At 31.9% G+C, this 16,928-nt stretch overlaps 1 protein-coding gene across 1 annotated transcript in view; it reads right to left on the bottom strand.

Annotated features, from left to right (window-relative positions):
• The window catches only part of LOC124360346 (polycystic kidney disease and receptor for egg jelly-related protein-like), a 62,423-nt gene that overhangs the window by 22,720 nt on the left and 22,775 nt on the right, over positions 1 to 16,928 (bottom strand). The window contains exons 9-11 of the mRNA XM_046813896.1: positions 15,146 to 15,257; positions 9,172 to 9,323; positions 3,751 to 3,880 (exon numbers count right to left, since the gene is read on the bottom strand). Of these exons, the coding sequence (XP_046669852.1) occupies positions 3,751 to 3,880; positions 9,172 to 9,323; positions 15,146 to 15,257 (394 nt within the window). The remainder of the gene's footprint in view (positions 1 to 3,750; positions 3,881 to 9,171; positions 9,324 to 15,145; positions 15,258 to 16,928) is intronic.

The following is a 16,928-nucleotide window of genomic DNA, read 5'->3' as shown; positions in this document are numbered from 1 at the left end:
CTCACATTATGCACATAACTTTGACAAGTTGTTACCATTTCTTTGACTTATTCGTATTTCTGAGATTTATATGGATCTCATACACACTTGGAATATACAGGGTGTCAATTAAGTCTGGAACCTCTTTTTTAATTTTTAAACCACAATATAAAAAAATACCAAAGTTCACACGCGCTTACTGGTGATAGTAACGCATAAATCTGCCCAATTACCGACCCGATAATCCCTTTGGGGGACGGTCCACAAGGAGTCAGACAAAATTCTTAAATAGCAGCATAGGTCAAGTTTGGTATCAAATTAAAGGCCTTACTTAGCAGAGTACAATGTCACAAACCGGACTTCAAAAGGTGGATTCATTCAGTAGTTATAGCTATTTGAATTTTAAAACAATTGAACAATGTAAATTATTAAGTATTACAAGTAAACACCAATTTTTAAGTACCTGTGATCAAAGTAAGTGTTCAAAATGTTCCCCTCCCATCGTCTGGCAAGGTCCTAGGCGGTTGTAAAAGCCATCCACTGCATTTTGAAGGTAGTCACGAGGAATATCTTGAGATTCTTGGACTATGAGATTTCTTAGGTGCGCCAAATATCGAGGCTTAGTACGATAAACTTTATCTTTGAGGTATCCCCAAAGGAAAAAATCCAGCGGAGATAAATCAGGGGAACGAGCAGGCCACTCTACTGCACCATGTCTTCCAATCCATCTGCAAAGGAATATTCTATCCAAGTATTCTCTAACAAGGAGAGCAAAGTGTGGTGGCGCGCCATCTTCTTGGAAATAAATTCTTTGAAATTGTCGACCAAGAGCAACTTTTAGTGCAGGAATTATCTCATTTTGGAGCATTGCTAGATACGAGTCACCATTTAAATTACCATTGATAAATAATGGGCCCATAATTTGATCTCCTGTAATACCTGCCCAAACGTTAAGTTTCTGTGGATGCTGTGTATGACTCTATCTGCCACTTTCACATTCTAACAGTAGTTGTGTTATTGGTAATAATTATTGATTCCTGGCTTCGATTACTACATTGTCAGATGATGGGAGGGGAACATTTTGAACACTTACTTTGATCACAGGTACTTAAAAATTGGTGTTTACTTGTAATACTTAATAATTTACATTGTTCAATTGTTTTAAAATTCAAATAGCCATAACTACTGAATGAATCTACCTTTTGAAGTCCTGTTTGCGGCATTGTACTCTGCTAAGTAAGACCTTTAATTTGATACCAAACTTGACCTATGCTGCTATTTAAGAATGTTGTCTGACTCCTTGTGTACCGTCCCCCAAAGGGATTATCCGGTCTGTAATTGGGCAGATGTGTGCGTTACTATCACCAGTAAGCACATGTGAACTTTGGTATTTCTTTCTATTGTGGTTCAAAAATTAAAAAAGAGGTTCCAGACTTAATTGACACCCTGTATATTCTCATTTAGAACACATGGGACCCGAGCCTATCTAAGCATATGAGGAAAAATCTTTATTTTGTTTTTCCATCCCTTTTTTGTTTTATCTTCCATCTGTTCTATTAACTCATCAATTTATCCCAATTTAGGCTTCTTCGAATAGAGAATTTGTTTTTCTCTATTAATACGTTTCTCCAGGTATTTTTTTAGTTCCAACTTCGGACCGACTTATTTTTTCATCCACCACTTGTCCATAGTATCTACGCTTCAAACAAGACCTTGTGTTGCAAAGATTCTAGAGAAAAGTACGTGCAGTTATACAAAATAAAACAGCATCGGAAACCATCTGCAGACATTTTAGGGCTCAAAATGTTCACATCACTTTTACCCATTGTGCTCCAGATTTGTTTCGGGACAATTAAGCTACTCTATCGCTCAATCAAATCCTATAGATCGCCATGAACCGTAATCAATTTTTTTTGTTTTTTTTTTAGGAGAAGCTGATCCCCTTTTTGATTACATAAAATAAATATAATTATTTATATATAAATATTGATTATATAAAAATGAAGACACTTGCAAAATTTCAAGTTCATAATTCAATTCGATCTCAAGATATTTTACTACATACTGGCCCACAATGGAACTTGCCTTATAGAAATAAATCTTATATATGTATGTGTGTGTGTTGGTATGGTTTCAGTTTTGTAGGCCTACTAAATTATATTACATTTTCATATGGTTACAACTTTGGTTAAAATATAACATAAACGTATGTAGAATAAATTCATATTATTCTCAAGGAAGTAGATGCAACAGTAGGGAAACATTGTTTCATATACTATTGATGTCTTAATATGTTATTATACAAATTCAGAAGGTCAGTCAGACAGGAAATTCGGGTAAAATAGCAAGGTATCCTGACTCAATCAAGTACAGAAACAGGAGAATGCATAGTACATAACTTGGAAAGGTAAAATTACAATTTCAAACTGTATAAAAGGTCATATTGTTACAGTGATAACGGTTATTACGTATTATCTCTTATTTATTGGTAGAAATAATTCATTTGTATTGACACTTTATTACAGAGGTCAAGATTTCGCAAAGTAGTTGTGACACCATATGAAGATCTAAATTACTTATATTGATAGCAGGTAATCTTCTTACAAGAAAATAATACATTTTAGGAAGGCTCTCTTTTTCTTTATGCATTAGTTGTAGTGCATTTTTTCAATTTTGGTCCAACCTACCTTTAAATATGGGCGGCATTCAAATGCCTGCTAGAATGATATATATAAGACACCAGTTTGAATAAAAATACAGTTAGATAATTAAAAAATAAATCATCTTAACTATATCCTGTTCCAGTTTAATAACTATAATTTACTTTGTTCTAAATGTACAGTTGAAATTTAGCACTACAGCGTACATTAGAGTGAGGCCTTAATGTTTTATACTCGTTGTTAATGCAAATTTCAATACTAATATTTTCGTTTCTAAACATTGTGTCCGACGGGTAACCCGACAAACCTTTCATCAAAATAATGAAAAGATTCAAATCGGTTTGTTAGTGAACTACGGCAAACGAACGATTTCGCCTAATTTTCTAGGAAAGGATGGAAGATACTTGTTAAAGTTATTGGATTTTATGTAAAGATGAGGTGAAAAACGAAATAAAATACGTCCCAGACCTATTACACCACCCATTTCTGAGATATCAGATAAAATATACAAAATTCGGTCTTGCTATATCCAAAACAAACAAGCTTATTGAGATTTGAAGTACATTAACTTAATTTAATGGGTAAAATACATGCAACATTTTTAACCAAAACTTTTAGAGAATTTATTCCGAAAAGAATAATGTAAAATAGACTAAGAGTAAACAAACAGGTAATATTTAAAAGGTAAACAGTTACAAAACATTGTATGTTGAAAAGCAAGATTTTTTAAGTACACCGTCATTTGAAATGCTTTTAGTTCATGGAAAATTTAGAGTTGGCAACACTGCTGCAACAATACCTAAATACAAATTATTATTGTACAGCTTTCCAACAATTCAGCTGTTGCAGTAACTCTTTTAACATCTTTGATCTGTGCAGTGTGTGTGTATTGTTGTATATTTCTACTTTATTCATATTTTTAACGACTACATTACATTTATATTTTCAAATGAAGAGTGCTCAGAAATTGTTTTCTGCTATGGTTTTGACAATGGAAATAGTCGTGAAGCTAATCATGAATATAAAAGATGATTTCCGAATAGGTTATAGATTATCGTATATCAATGCTCCCTATTCCAATGCTTACAAATAGAGTATTGTGTTATGTTACCATGCCAATGTAAACCATATTTTCCTCTTCTTAATGACTATGTAGAATGGGGGTAACTGAATCGGTGACAAAGGTGGTGTTCTCGTGGTTTCTACAACCAACCGAATAAAGTTACGGTACACAGATTTATCTGGAATAATATAATTTACGTATTAGTAATGCAATGGTAAAATACTAATTGATTGTAAAATACAACTTTTCCTGTCAAGTTACTTGATCTACAGTGGAGAGATAATATGCTGCAACAAACATGTGTCTTAATCTACAGTAGACAGATAATATGCTGCAACAAATATATGTGTCTTAATCTTCAGTAGACAGGTAATATGCTGCAGAAACATATGTCTTAACCTACAGTGACAGATAATATGCTGCAACAACATATGTCTTAATCTACAGTAGGCAGATAATATGCTGCAACAACATATGTCTTAATATACAGTAGGCAGATAATATGCTGCGACAAATATATTGTGTATACACATAGCAATAAGAATAAATACATTTTTATCATACACGTACAAGTATCAAACAACACGGTAATGAAGTGTCTATTTTTGAAGTGATGTATTTCTTAAGCGGGATATCTATGTACGTTTTGAAAGGGGGAAAAAGTTTCGTTTCGTGTCACTGACCGTCACCCATCACGCATGTTCGCTCTGTAGCCGCTAGAGGCTATTGCGGCCATTTTGATTTCAGTGCGTTTTTCCGCTCAGTGGCTATCCAGCCATGCTAGTGAGAGGTTTTTCGCTCCTTGTTTGAAGTGACTACTTGTTTTGGCTGACTACGTATGTATGTTTTACTACATTTTTAGAAAAAAACTTTCGTTTCACGTCACGCATGTTTGTTTTCTATATGCTTTCAAGTAGTATAATACTTTACTGAAACGTAAAAAACCATTACATAAACATCTGATCTGAACTAACAAACGTTGATGTTAATAAAAAATGTATTAGTAGAGATTATAAGGGAAATTCAAACCACAATAACATAAAATTTCAAACAATAAGTGAGATAACGAAACGCTAATCTATTATTGTTTTACAATGACGTGTTTTTAACTGTTCGATCAGTTTCCTCATATTATTATTAACGTAAAAATGTAGTCCAAAATATCCCATCGTCTGGATCTATCCCTGTTTCTGCAGACTTTCCTTTGTTATGGAATTTTTAAGTTTAGGTTCCTTAACCTCCAATTTGTCAATTCCTACTGTGCAATTAGTAGTTATGTTTATTTTACCACACTAAAAAACTTCCAACGCAAAAATATTGTTGCAAAGAGATCGAATTGTATGATAAAATACTGGTTTTAATACATTTAAAAACTACTAACTTATTTTTTATTGAATCAAACGTAAAATTGATTAACTTACTGCATATTTTAATAGCAGTTTTTGAAATTCATGGGATTCTAAATTGAATTTCAGAACTATTTATATTAATTCATTTTCCAGCACACTACTAGTTTCGTCGTGAGGGTATTTAAAAAAAAGGTTAAAAATAATATATTAAATCTTTTCTATCTAACAAAGCCGTAGTGTAGTTTAATCCCGAAAAAATTTAGTCTGTCTGTTTATTATAATTCTAATCTCTATTCAATTACATTAGCCCTTTCCTTATACTCACTTAAAAATAATTTACGTAAAACATAATAAATACAAATTTTGCTCAAGAAACGTCAAAATCAATAAGTTAACTTTTATAAGATATTTTAAATGTAACAATATCAAACGATACAAACACATATGGAACAAGATATGGAACAATTATAAATTCTGTGGTTACAACATGTTCAGCAATATTTTATCCCAGAATATTTATTTCTAATTTCAGTCATCATAACTAAATAATTTTATTTTTGTAATATAATTACATGAAAATGAGGTAGCTGTATCTGAAATACAAGACTGTAGTAAAAACTATACTGACTATATAAATATTTATTACTTTAACATTAAGAAGTCAGTAATTATTGTAATATATTATGAAATGTAAAACATATTACAAATATATGTATTATATTTATAGAAAACATAACACTTTTTAATGAAGTTGAAGTCTGAAACTATTAGAGAATTTAGTGTCTCATAATATTTTTAAATGTAAAAATTAAAACATTACTATTTAATAATTAGGGAACGTACTTTTCAAGATATGTATCCACAGCTCATCATATCCATATCACTCAAGATAGTTTATGCATATAGTTATAAGTTATTATTATATAAACAAATATAACACATTTTAAGCAGTTCCTACAGCAAGAATAAAACAAATACACTTGAAACTAATTAAAAACACTTAAACAAGATGGAGGACTATGTACTTTGTGCTTACGTCTAATCCTGCTCACCACTTGTCTTCATCTTTTAAATGAAAATAAATGGTATTCTATACATAGTTTTATACAAGGCATGGGTACGTCGTACCACATTTTGCTTTATTGCTATCTTGTTATTATTATATTAGCCTTAAAGCAGCGTTTAACAATAAACAAAATCTATAATTATATCTCGTTATTATAGAGATAGCTCTAGCATGCATTTGGGTATGATTAGTTTTGGGCTTAAAAAAAGTATTGAAAATACACCAACTACTCTTTTGATATTTATCGTCTTCATAAAGCATAAGCAATTCAAAAGATTACACTGTCTAGCTTTATCTCAAATGTTGTTATTACTTCAATACGACAGCATTCGGCATAAACCGAGTTAATCTTTAAATTATTGTCCCACCATTTCCATACAGATGACATTGATAGTTAACACAGCAAAATTCCATAGAGAAACAAGAACCTTAATCTAACCCGATATTGGTTATTTAGAAAAGTAGATACTTGCAAAATGCCAAAAGCCCATAATTCATCTCGTTCTGGAAATAATCTGCTCGAGACAGACAAACAGGAGTCGAATTCTCCTAGTCATTCAAAATACACATTTCAGTTCGTTATCAATATATCTCGCAAACATTTAGGTTTCGCTGACACATAACCAAATTCCATGGACCATCATTGAACTAGCCTTTAATAAAGAAATCTCCATGAAAATTCTTACTTTAAATTTCCATTCTCGAGATATCAAGCTGATGGACAGGAGAAATATTGCCAGACCCTAAGTTTAAGGCTTCGCTAACTTAAGTCAAGTACCGACTAGATGTATATTATATTTTACTTAGTTCATAAAGCTGAATTTTTAGTTGAATATTAAGAATTATTACCTCTTACAATCTAAGAAATACAGATTTAGATAGATAATTCTTACATTTTTAAACTTTAAAGTCAAATACATTCTTGAAGCTCTTTTCTTATTGGACATTATATATTAATATAAACAAACTCTCTAATAATATCAAGTTTTTATTTTTGTGAGGCCTTTCGTACTCAGTGAGAACAAGTTCGGACCCACACAACTGAATACAAGTAATAATAACAATAGTAACATAAACAATTTTGTACTTAATAAAAACATCATGTCATTAAAAATACAAAATAAAAAAATTCCTTGATGCATATGAAACAATTTTTATAAAAAAGAACCAAAATAATCTGGTAAACAACGAACTTTGGCCTTTTCAAAATTCACCGTTACTTTATTTGATTTAACTAAATATCACTTTATTTTTTTATATATACATAATATAACATACTGTGCTGTCATAGAATATTGTCTCTTTGTATTTTTAATGACATATGTTTTATTTATTTAGTACAACATTTTTTATGTTACTATTGTTATTATTACTTTTATTCAGTTGCGTGGGTCCGAAGATGTTCTCATTGAGTACGAAAGGCCTCACAAAAATCAAAACTTTATATTATTGGGGAGTTTGTTTAAATTAATATTTAAAGTCACAGTTTAAAAAATATTTGTTAAAAACTAATAAAAAATCAATCAAACTCTCACTGTTGCTATACAAATTGAAAATTTCCGTTTAAAGAACTTCATGTTCTATAAATCTTACAAAATCACATTTTTATCTAAAATTTAAGGATAATAAGGATAACGGATAAATAATGTTTTTAAGATTTCTCAAAACAAACAGTGTACTACAAATAAATATGCTCTCCATCTCAATATATTTAAAACCCCAATCCAATATACAGCTCAATATATTTCAAAAATTAAATAAAAAATTCTGAATCAAAAGTCCGTTCTTATTACTTACACGTTATCGTAAGTAGTAATTCAGAACTATACCAAAATATTCAAAGATTGAATCAAAGTTCGTGTATTTACTATTAAATTAATTTTTCCTTTACACTTTTTTACACAATCTTCTTAGTAGAAAGAGACTAAACCTATAAGAATACATAAATAACCTTATATATGAAAAAATAACGAAAAAGTGACCAAGTCTGTCCCCTAGTTACGCCCAAGTTCCTCCCTTCCATTTCCTCCGAAATTACGTAACAGCCATTGGAATGGTCCAGCATCAAACCATTTGAAAGCAAGAACTATATACGATAGGGGCACTTTAATAAGTTTGATATACGTTATTTTAATAAGTTTGAAAATACTTACTAGCCTCCCGGAAATATATCCTGTGGCCTTGCAGTAGTAAATGATCAGCCTTGCACCTACAGTACGTGGAATGTTATTTAGTAGGGATTCTGACTTAAGTGAAAGCTATGAGAGCGTTAGAACACAGGGTAGAGTCGTAAGAGTTGAGCAAACTAAGAACCTTTTTAGAATTTTGTTCTCAATTTTTACGAATTCACTACCACAAGCTTGAATTATGCACGAATTCATTACTATAAAGTGACAATAAGATAAACGGTGGTACATTTCATACCATTTAAATTGACTGAGCATTAGTGAACATTTTTAAATTGTTCTTAGAGGTAACTATCATGACGATGAAAAAATTGTAGAATAAGATTATTTTGTAAACAAACTAAATATAATCGTATGACATTTTAACATATGGTGACATAGTCACTGATAACACCTTAATATCCGTAAGATGTCTCGACTTTAAAGTTCAAAAAACTTAATACTTCATTTCTACATAGATAATGAATTATAAGATGGTGCTTTTCCATGCATGGAATTTGGCTGAGTGTCTTTGAAGGTTGTCATTTAGTAGGCTGACACAATTTCCTTTCGTATGCCGCTGGAAAGTCCTTTGCCTGCTTATCTATCCGTTGTGTATATATATACTTGAAATTTTTAGGACTCAATTGAAATGAATCCGACACAATGTGACGTACCCCTACATTGTAGAATACAATTTACTTTCATTTAAATTGTCTTAGGTAAGGGCATTAGTCTGAAGGACAACGTAAATAGTGTTTGTATTCAACTTTTTTAATTAGTTAAATAGTTTGAGACTGGTTTTGTTTGAAGTATATTCACAACTAAAGAAACCGTTCAATTTATTAATAGTGATATAGGATACTATATACATATTTAACATACTTACTGTGTTTTTCTTCAGTTGTACCCTCCTCTTTACATGTCTGAACAGACAAGAGTGTCGATTTTTTTACTTTAATATCATAATAAAAACCGGTATAACTCCTAACGTACAGTGAGGGCTTGTATCTAATGTCATATATGATAGTATAGCTTCTCCTGAAATTATACGTGAATAAGTTATGATAATAATACATCATGCAATTTATTTATTTTATTATTCTACATAGTATAAGAAAAACATGTTTGTGTATAAAAAAAATATTTTAGAATTTTGAGGCAAATATAAATATATTAAATACAAAGTACTAGCTCTTTCCCGCGGCTTCGCACGCTTTTCCTAAGCGTTACCCGTGTATGTGCACTTCTGGCTCAAGTAAATTATATTTACAACGCCGATGTACAGTTTGCTTTGTTGCCACAATCAAGAAATCTGTATATCTTTATAGCCATTGTACACGTACACGTGTTTTATTATAACGAGGTCTAACACTCAAGCTTTAAGTTCAACCAGAAATTTATCTTCAAGACAAATATACATCTTAACTTAGCGCCTTCAATTGTGTTTGGCTATTAAATATTCGTAACTTTCTCGTAATTGGAGTTTATAATGTGCATGCGCTTTGAAAACTATTATCTTTGGCATCGCCACCTGGAGACGAGTTACATCAATAGACATAGTATAGAAACCTTCTTCGTAGAAAAATACATATACATACAAATTTTCGTAATGATCGGTCAAATAGTTTATGATTCCATAAAGGACAAACACACAAAAATAATATAGATTCTGAGACCAAATGTTAGTGCGTACATTGAAATAGGTCACGACATAGTTCTACACATAGTTACGTACTCGTGAACTATTTCAATGTACGTCCCTAACATTTGGTTACAGAATAATTTAAATTTAATATATTTATATTTACCTTAAAATTCTAAAATATGTTTTATGCACAAACATGATATTATTCACAAACATAAGACCGTTAAACTGGGATATTTTTTCTAAATTTATTTGTCTATGATTTACATATTAATTAAACAAAAGAATTTAGTAGTATTAGTTATTTGCCGGTTAAAAAATGTTATATTTGACCATTTATAATGGAATTTATTCCATTTAATACTAATATTAGAATTTAGTACAGTAAGATCAATTTTATCAGGCAAACGGAGCAACTTTGAGTCTGAATTGTCTCTGTGTCTGTAGTAAAATAATAAATTATAAGACAGAGATATCTAAATAAATTATATTATTCCTTGTATTTTTTTATCATTAGGCTACATTTTACTTTTACTTACGAGAATATTCATCACTCCAATGAATCCAAAAATTATTAATACAAAAATTTGTTCATGAGTTACATTTACTGTGCCCAGTCTTTGTAAATCTATTGTATGGATCGTTATTTATGATCTGTTCAAAACAAAATAAACTATTAAAATTTATGTATCGCATGGTAACTTTTTGGTGAGTTTTCTCCTTCTCGTCGGTATTTATGAACTTTACATTTAAGACTTTTAAAAGGCCGCAGTGATGAAATTATTAACAATAGCGTTTCACGAAAAATTATAACATCGTAAAAACCATAACATGCAAAATTACAACACCCCTAAAATGTTCCTGTGTTATGATTTTTGTACTAAATGCTTACGCTATTCGATGCGAAAAATAGCACGGCGTGCCCCAAAAAACATGTATTCAAATGCTTTTTAAAGTTACTGCATATATCCTTTTATCCACGCTTTCACTTTTCTGCTTAATAATAGGGAATTCATAAGCGTATCTCTTATCATGAGATAAGTAATGGCTATTGGAATATTTTTATATTTAAATTTCCGTGTTAAACTCCATAGTTATTACTGAATAGCGTTAAACACTTCATTATATTTTCATATATAGAAAGCCAGGAGGAAGAATCATGAAGTTTGATTCTGCCAGCATTTTTAGTGAAAACACGCTGATGTAATATATGAAGGAATTCTATGATAATTTAGAACAGAAGTATGCATAATTGTGTAATTTATTAATTAAGCATTTATGCTGGATTTCAAAACAAACCAAGTAGTTTTTCATCATTGCAAAAAATTCAAACTGTTGCATCTATAAAATTCACGAATTAATTTAAATCCAAATGGACAAACACTTCTGCCTGTGTTTTTGTTCTTCCTACATACTATTCTCGTTTTATTCTTGACTATTATTTTGTTAGATGAGATTATGAATTTTTTCAGAATCACCAAAGTTGCTAACTGTAATTACAGACATTTTTATTCATATTAAACTATTACTTTTAGTCTAGAAAACTAGTTGTTCAGTCTAGAAATTGTATTAACTTTTATAAACCTAATCAGTCTCTTATCCCTCATTAATGCAAAACAGACTCACTGCTCTCGCTGCTCTCTCCATGGTGTCTCATTCCTAAAACATTGCACCTTGTATCTGATGATGCTTATAATTCTATTTGCTTTAGCCAAAGGTTCGCTGCGCTCGCTTTTTTCTACAATAATTTAAAAAATGTTATCATAACGAATGAAAACAGGTATGATATCGAGAATCATCGATACCTCGATACCGTTAAGTATGAGTAATCATTTATTGAGCAATATAACTCGGTTTCATTGATTAGTTTGCACTAATGCAATTCTTACGGTATTTTTCAAAAACGGTATTAGTCAATGGGTTGGGGCCCTGAGAAAGGAGAGAAAAATGCTTCCTTAGTGCGGCTTTAGGACACAAGATAAATCTAAATACATTTCATTTCTTTATCTTTTACAGTTTTTACTGGGGATTGATTAATAATACAGGACATATATTTTTATATATAGCAATTATACGTGGTTCCGCTTGAAATTTCCTTCCGATAAAAATTGATACCATTACAATATTCTTCTTAAATTACATTCAAACCACTTATGAGACAAGAGATATAAAAATCTCTTGATCCATTTTACTTCTACTTTAAAGTGCGTTGTTTTGGAGACGTGAAGTTATAGAGTGAAACAGTTATTATGATTATCTGCAAAATAATCTGTTTAGTAACAATCGAACTATTCTAGGCCATAAGTTACCACAATTATGGTGTAATAAATTATGGAGCTCAACGCCAAATTGATACCGAAATAGGCATTATTTATAGGTACATACTGTTATTATAGGATTATATGTTAAGCGAATTTACGAATTAATTTTAATGAAGCATTGCGCGTTTATGGGCATTTCTAGTTCGAATTAATTAAATTTTTTACGCTTTGGATGATTTTGCCTTAAACGAAACATGTCAAAAAATCTCAAACAGTATGACTGTGCAATTCAATTCAAATCTTTATTCGTCACAAGACGTCACATATTATAGCAGTGCTATAGTAACAGGTGATATTGTAAACTGTTGTAAACTATATAATTCATGCAAGTAGTGTTTGTCAATATATATCATTTAAGTGCTAGTATAGAAATTTTATTATTATTAGTGATACTGAATAAATATACAAACGAAATAATAGAACACTGTGGTATTAAATAATATATATGAAATTCAGATAAACTTAACAATAATAACTAACTTAACAATAAACCCACAAATTATAAATATTTTCCAGACTTTTATAAACTTCACGTATGACATATGATACACCGAAAAGTTAAGAGCCTCACCAGCGTCATCAAAGAAATTCGGTATGGAGATTGCCGTTATTGATGGTTCATTTTTAAGGTCTATTGGGAGTTTTTTGTCCAATATAGCCAGGTGATTTTTCGTAAGAAGATGTGTTACGGAGCGGAAGGATTGTACTATTTTTATACCTTGTAGTGTACGATGGTTAAGTATAAAAGTTTTTGGGGAAACTGAGAGGATTCTGTTTTACAAATGATAGTGATATATATATATATATATATATATATATATATATAAGCATATATATATATATATATATATATATATAAGGAAGTGGAAAGTGGAAGAATGCTTAATTTTGTTTTGGAAAAAGGGTTTGAATGATGATCTATTTGAGGCATTAGCAATTACACGAATGTTTTCACATTCAAAAAATGGTATAATTGTGATGGCAAGATCTCCAAAACATTATACATTAGAGAAGATGAGAGTGATAAACCATCAATTTTTGATAATGTGAGAATAGCATAGTGGGTTTTAAGATTTTTGAAAGTCTTCTCACCTGAGCTTCCCAGGTAACACTGCCCTCGATCTGGAGGCCCAGAAACTTTCCTATCGGAGTGGTGCTGAAGGTAGGAATCATCCGCCCTAGCATTTCCTTGATAGTTGGAATGAAAATTTATTGCGATTGACATTTCTGTATTTAGAAGCAAGCCATTATTACTCAACCACGCTTTTGTTTTTTTTTTGTTTTGTTTTTTTCTGATGGAGGGTAATGAAGTAGTTGCATCCTATTTGAACTCCTAATAATAATTTTGGTATCATCAGCGTCTGAAATAAGAGTACAGTACATTTAGGAAGATTTTTGAAATAGATAAGAAATAAAAGTGGCCCTAATATGGCCCCTGTATTGAGGGATTTTGAAGAGATGAGTTGATCTCCAATGACGACCTTTTGCTGGCGATTTTCTAGATAAGAGGAGGTCAATTCTTTTACTTTACCCTGCGCACCATAGAAAGACAGTTTGTTTTTCACAAGAGAATGGTTTACACAATCGAAAGCTTTAAATAGGTCACAGAATACTCAGGCGGCACTCTGTGGTTCATCCACAGCAATGGCGCCCTCACTGAGAAATATGTATAAGAGGGAATGTATGTTTCCAAGTTGAATGAATCCAAATTGAAAGTCGTGAAGGAGAGTTTACTTTCTAAAAAATCAGTTAAGAGATTTATAACGGCTTTTTAAAAACCCTAGGGAGTGCAGGAAGAATGGATACAGGTCTATAGCTTTGCACGCTACTTTTGCAAATTTGAGTGATAGAAGGAAATGTTTATTTTGTCGAGAAGAACTCCAGTTTGAAGGGACATATTTACTCAGTGAGATAGGAGTGGAGTAATTGAGGCACATTCTTTTAGAAGACAAATCAGAAGTACCGTCCCAGCCAGCTGCCTGAAAAGACTTATTTCTGATACAATGTTCATTACATCGTCTACAAGAATGGGTTCAAAGTTTATTAGGATATATTGGTTTTTCATGTTATTAAATACTTTCAAAGCTTTTTGCGCGTTTTGGTATACATTTAATTTGATGCAAACATTACTGAAATATTTGTTCAAACTATATGAAACAGCGTAAGAGTAAGTTATGGACTGTCGTGAGTCCTCCAGAGTAATGGCCCGTTTGGTTGGCTCTTGTTTCAGCTCAATCATGATTGCATTCCAAACTATCTTCTCCTTATTACATTATTTCAGAAATAAAGCTCGTATGCAAGATCTGTTCTGCATTAACATATTTCTATACAATCTTAATGTACTCCTTCACATAGGCAATGAAATTCGAGTCATTTGAACATTTTGACTGCTGGTGAAACTCTCGCTTTCGTGCAATCGATATTTTAATGCCACGAGTGACCCAGCTCCTCCCAACAGGCCCAAGTTTACTCTTTTTAACCAAAATATACGCCAATTCAAAATAATGAATTATTTTAAAATTCGTTAAAATTCACATTTTCATTATTTTTTACTAGCTAGCTAAGTCAAATACTGAAATGCAGGACTATCTACACGTTCTATACACGTAAATCTATTATAATTTCAATAAATCTATGAACTGTATTTTATCACTTTGACAGGATAAAGTTATGTTCACGTTATCATAAGTATTGTCTTAATGTGACGTGTTCCCTATAATAACGAAAAGGAATGTAATTTTTAATACAGGTTTTTTTAGTTTTCAAGTAAGCGAAATGCTACATCTGAGTTTTTTTCTGATTGACCTTTATAGTTCTCAACAGCAAAAAATTTAGATATTTGAAGTTCAAGAAGTATTTTAAGATTTAGTGTTAACTTTATAATGTAAACTCACCTAAAAGAAAACATAATGATAAAGACAATGATTCCGCTTATAATAAGACTTTGAATGCTGATAAAACATTCTCTTGTTCCAAATTGGTATTGGTAATCATCCAATTGTGTATCTGAAAAAATTGAATTAGTGCCAGCGCTACAGAAATAACATGAATAAAATATACAAATATTGGAATATATTTAAAATAATGTGTATGTTTATAAACACCAGTAATTAACAACCAGTGTTAACCACTGGCCACCACCACCACCACCACCACTGGTGGTGTGTGCACCAGTGTTTAAGTGCAATTTGACAATGTTGTCTATATTCAAAGTAATGGCACTGTTACTTATTACCTAATGGGATGGTGTATATAATTTAGTAGTGTATATAAACTACAATGATTTTTATATTTGTAGGTATGAAAATTATTTAAACGTACATAATATTACGATATTGGATATTAATGAACACAAATTATAATTAAGCAAATGGTTGAGTAGGGCAATTTAAAATGTTCTAATAAATACTAAAACATGGGCTTCAATGATCGGACAAGTTATATAAATCCTGAAACGGATGAAGCACAGTCTCCATATCTTTTTTTCACTTTTATACCCTTCTAAATTTATGGAGAGTTGATGGTCTTGTAGTGGTAATGTTTTTGAAGTTCGTCTCAGTAGTCTGGTCGGTGGTGTTGTGCAGTGACATATCACCTGGTTTTTGTTGTCCTTGAGTGATCTAGGGCGGGTCATCCAGAATGACCTTCAGTTGAGGGATTTTCCACGGATGGGCGGCTTCTCTTTTCGTCCACTCACGGATATGATCCCACAGTGACTCAGCTGCTGCTGCATTCATGGCTCCCGCCTGGTCTCTAGTGTATTCATGCAGGGTTGGTATCCCTGCAGACCGTAGGACGACCGTGTTCGGCAGTTGGCGGAGCGTCCTGCTCTGGAAAGCTCTCGGTGCCTACCTGGTCGTCTTGGAGGTGTGTGGATACCAGACAGGAGCAGCGTATGTCACGATAGGGAGAACATCGTGTTGTAGAGCAGCAGCTGTGTTAGCAGGCAGTCCGGAGTGAGGTCTCAGCAGTGCCGACAGCCCTTGAAGGGCGGCCATTCCGAGGCGGATCCTCCCTTTAGCGCCAAACCCAGTCGTGAGAGTCCTGTTGAGGATGACTCCCATGTATTTGATGGGCTTGGTCTATTAGTAGGTCTCCTTGGAGGTGTATCCTCTCACAGTGTGCCGGGATAAAAAACGTTCAACTGTATCTCAAGTATTTACATGGGGGAAACAATATTATTCTGTATATAGAAATATATACTGAAAAGAGGCCGAGACATTTACGGGTATGAAACCAGGGATAGAGAAAACTGTCTAACAGAAAGGCAGTTTATGAACACCTGCTTGCAGCTAGTTGTCCACTTTATCATCAGATTGCTTGATTCTATACAGAACTTTCCAAAACCCAAGGCGTTAAAAATTCACCTGAAGCGTTTTTTTTTTTTTTTTATTTAAAAGGCATTTTATAATTTCGATGCATTTTTAGCTAATAATTGGGAGACTCTTGTAAGAAAACTAAAAATGGTGTTGAAAGCGAAAATATTTGGTGAATAAACGAGTTGTACGAATGTAAAATCGTATGTTTAAACGTGTTATTGTTGTATGTGAGCCGAAATTATCACCTTAAGAATGTCTTATGCTTATGTAAATGCTTATATCATGTAAATTGTTACAACCAGTTTTAGTTTCATTTTGAGTTTTTTTTAAGCCTTGCTTACTTTTTTGCACAATGTTT

Source organism: Homalodisca vitripennis, chromosome 4 (assembly GCF_021130785.1).
Source record: "Homalodisca vitripennis isolate AUS2020 chromosome 4, UT_GWSS_2.1, whole genome shotgun sequence".
In the NCBI taxonomy this organism is placed as follows: domain Eukaryota; kingdom Metazoa; phylum Arthropoda; class Insecta; order Hemiptera; family Cicadellidae; genus Homalodisca; species Homalodisca vitripennis.
Note: the sequence above shows the minus strand (reverse complement) of the source record. Positions and strands in the feature narration are given on the sequence as shown.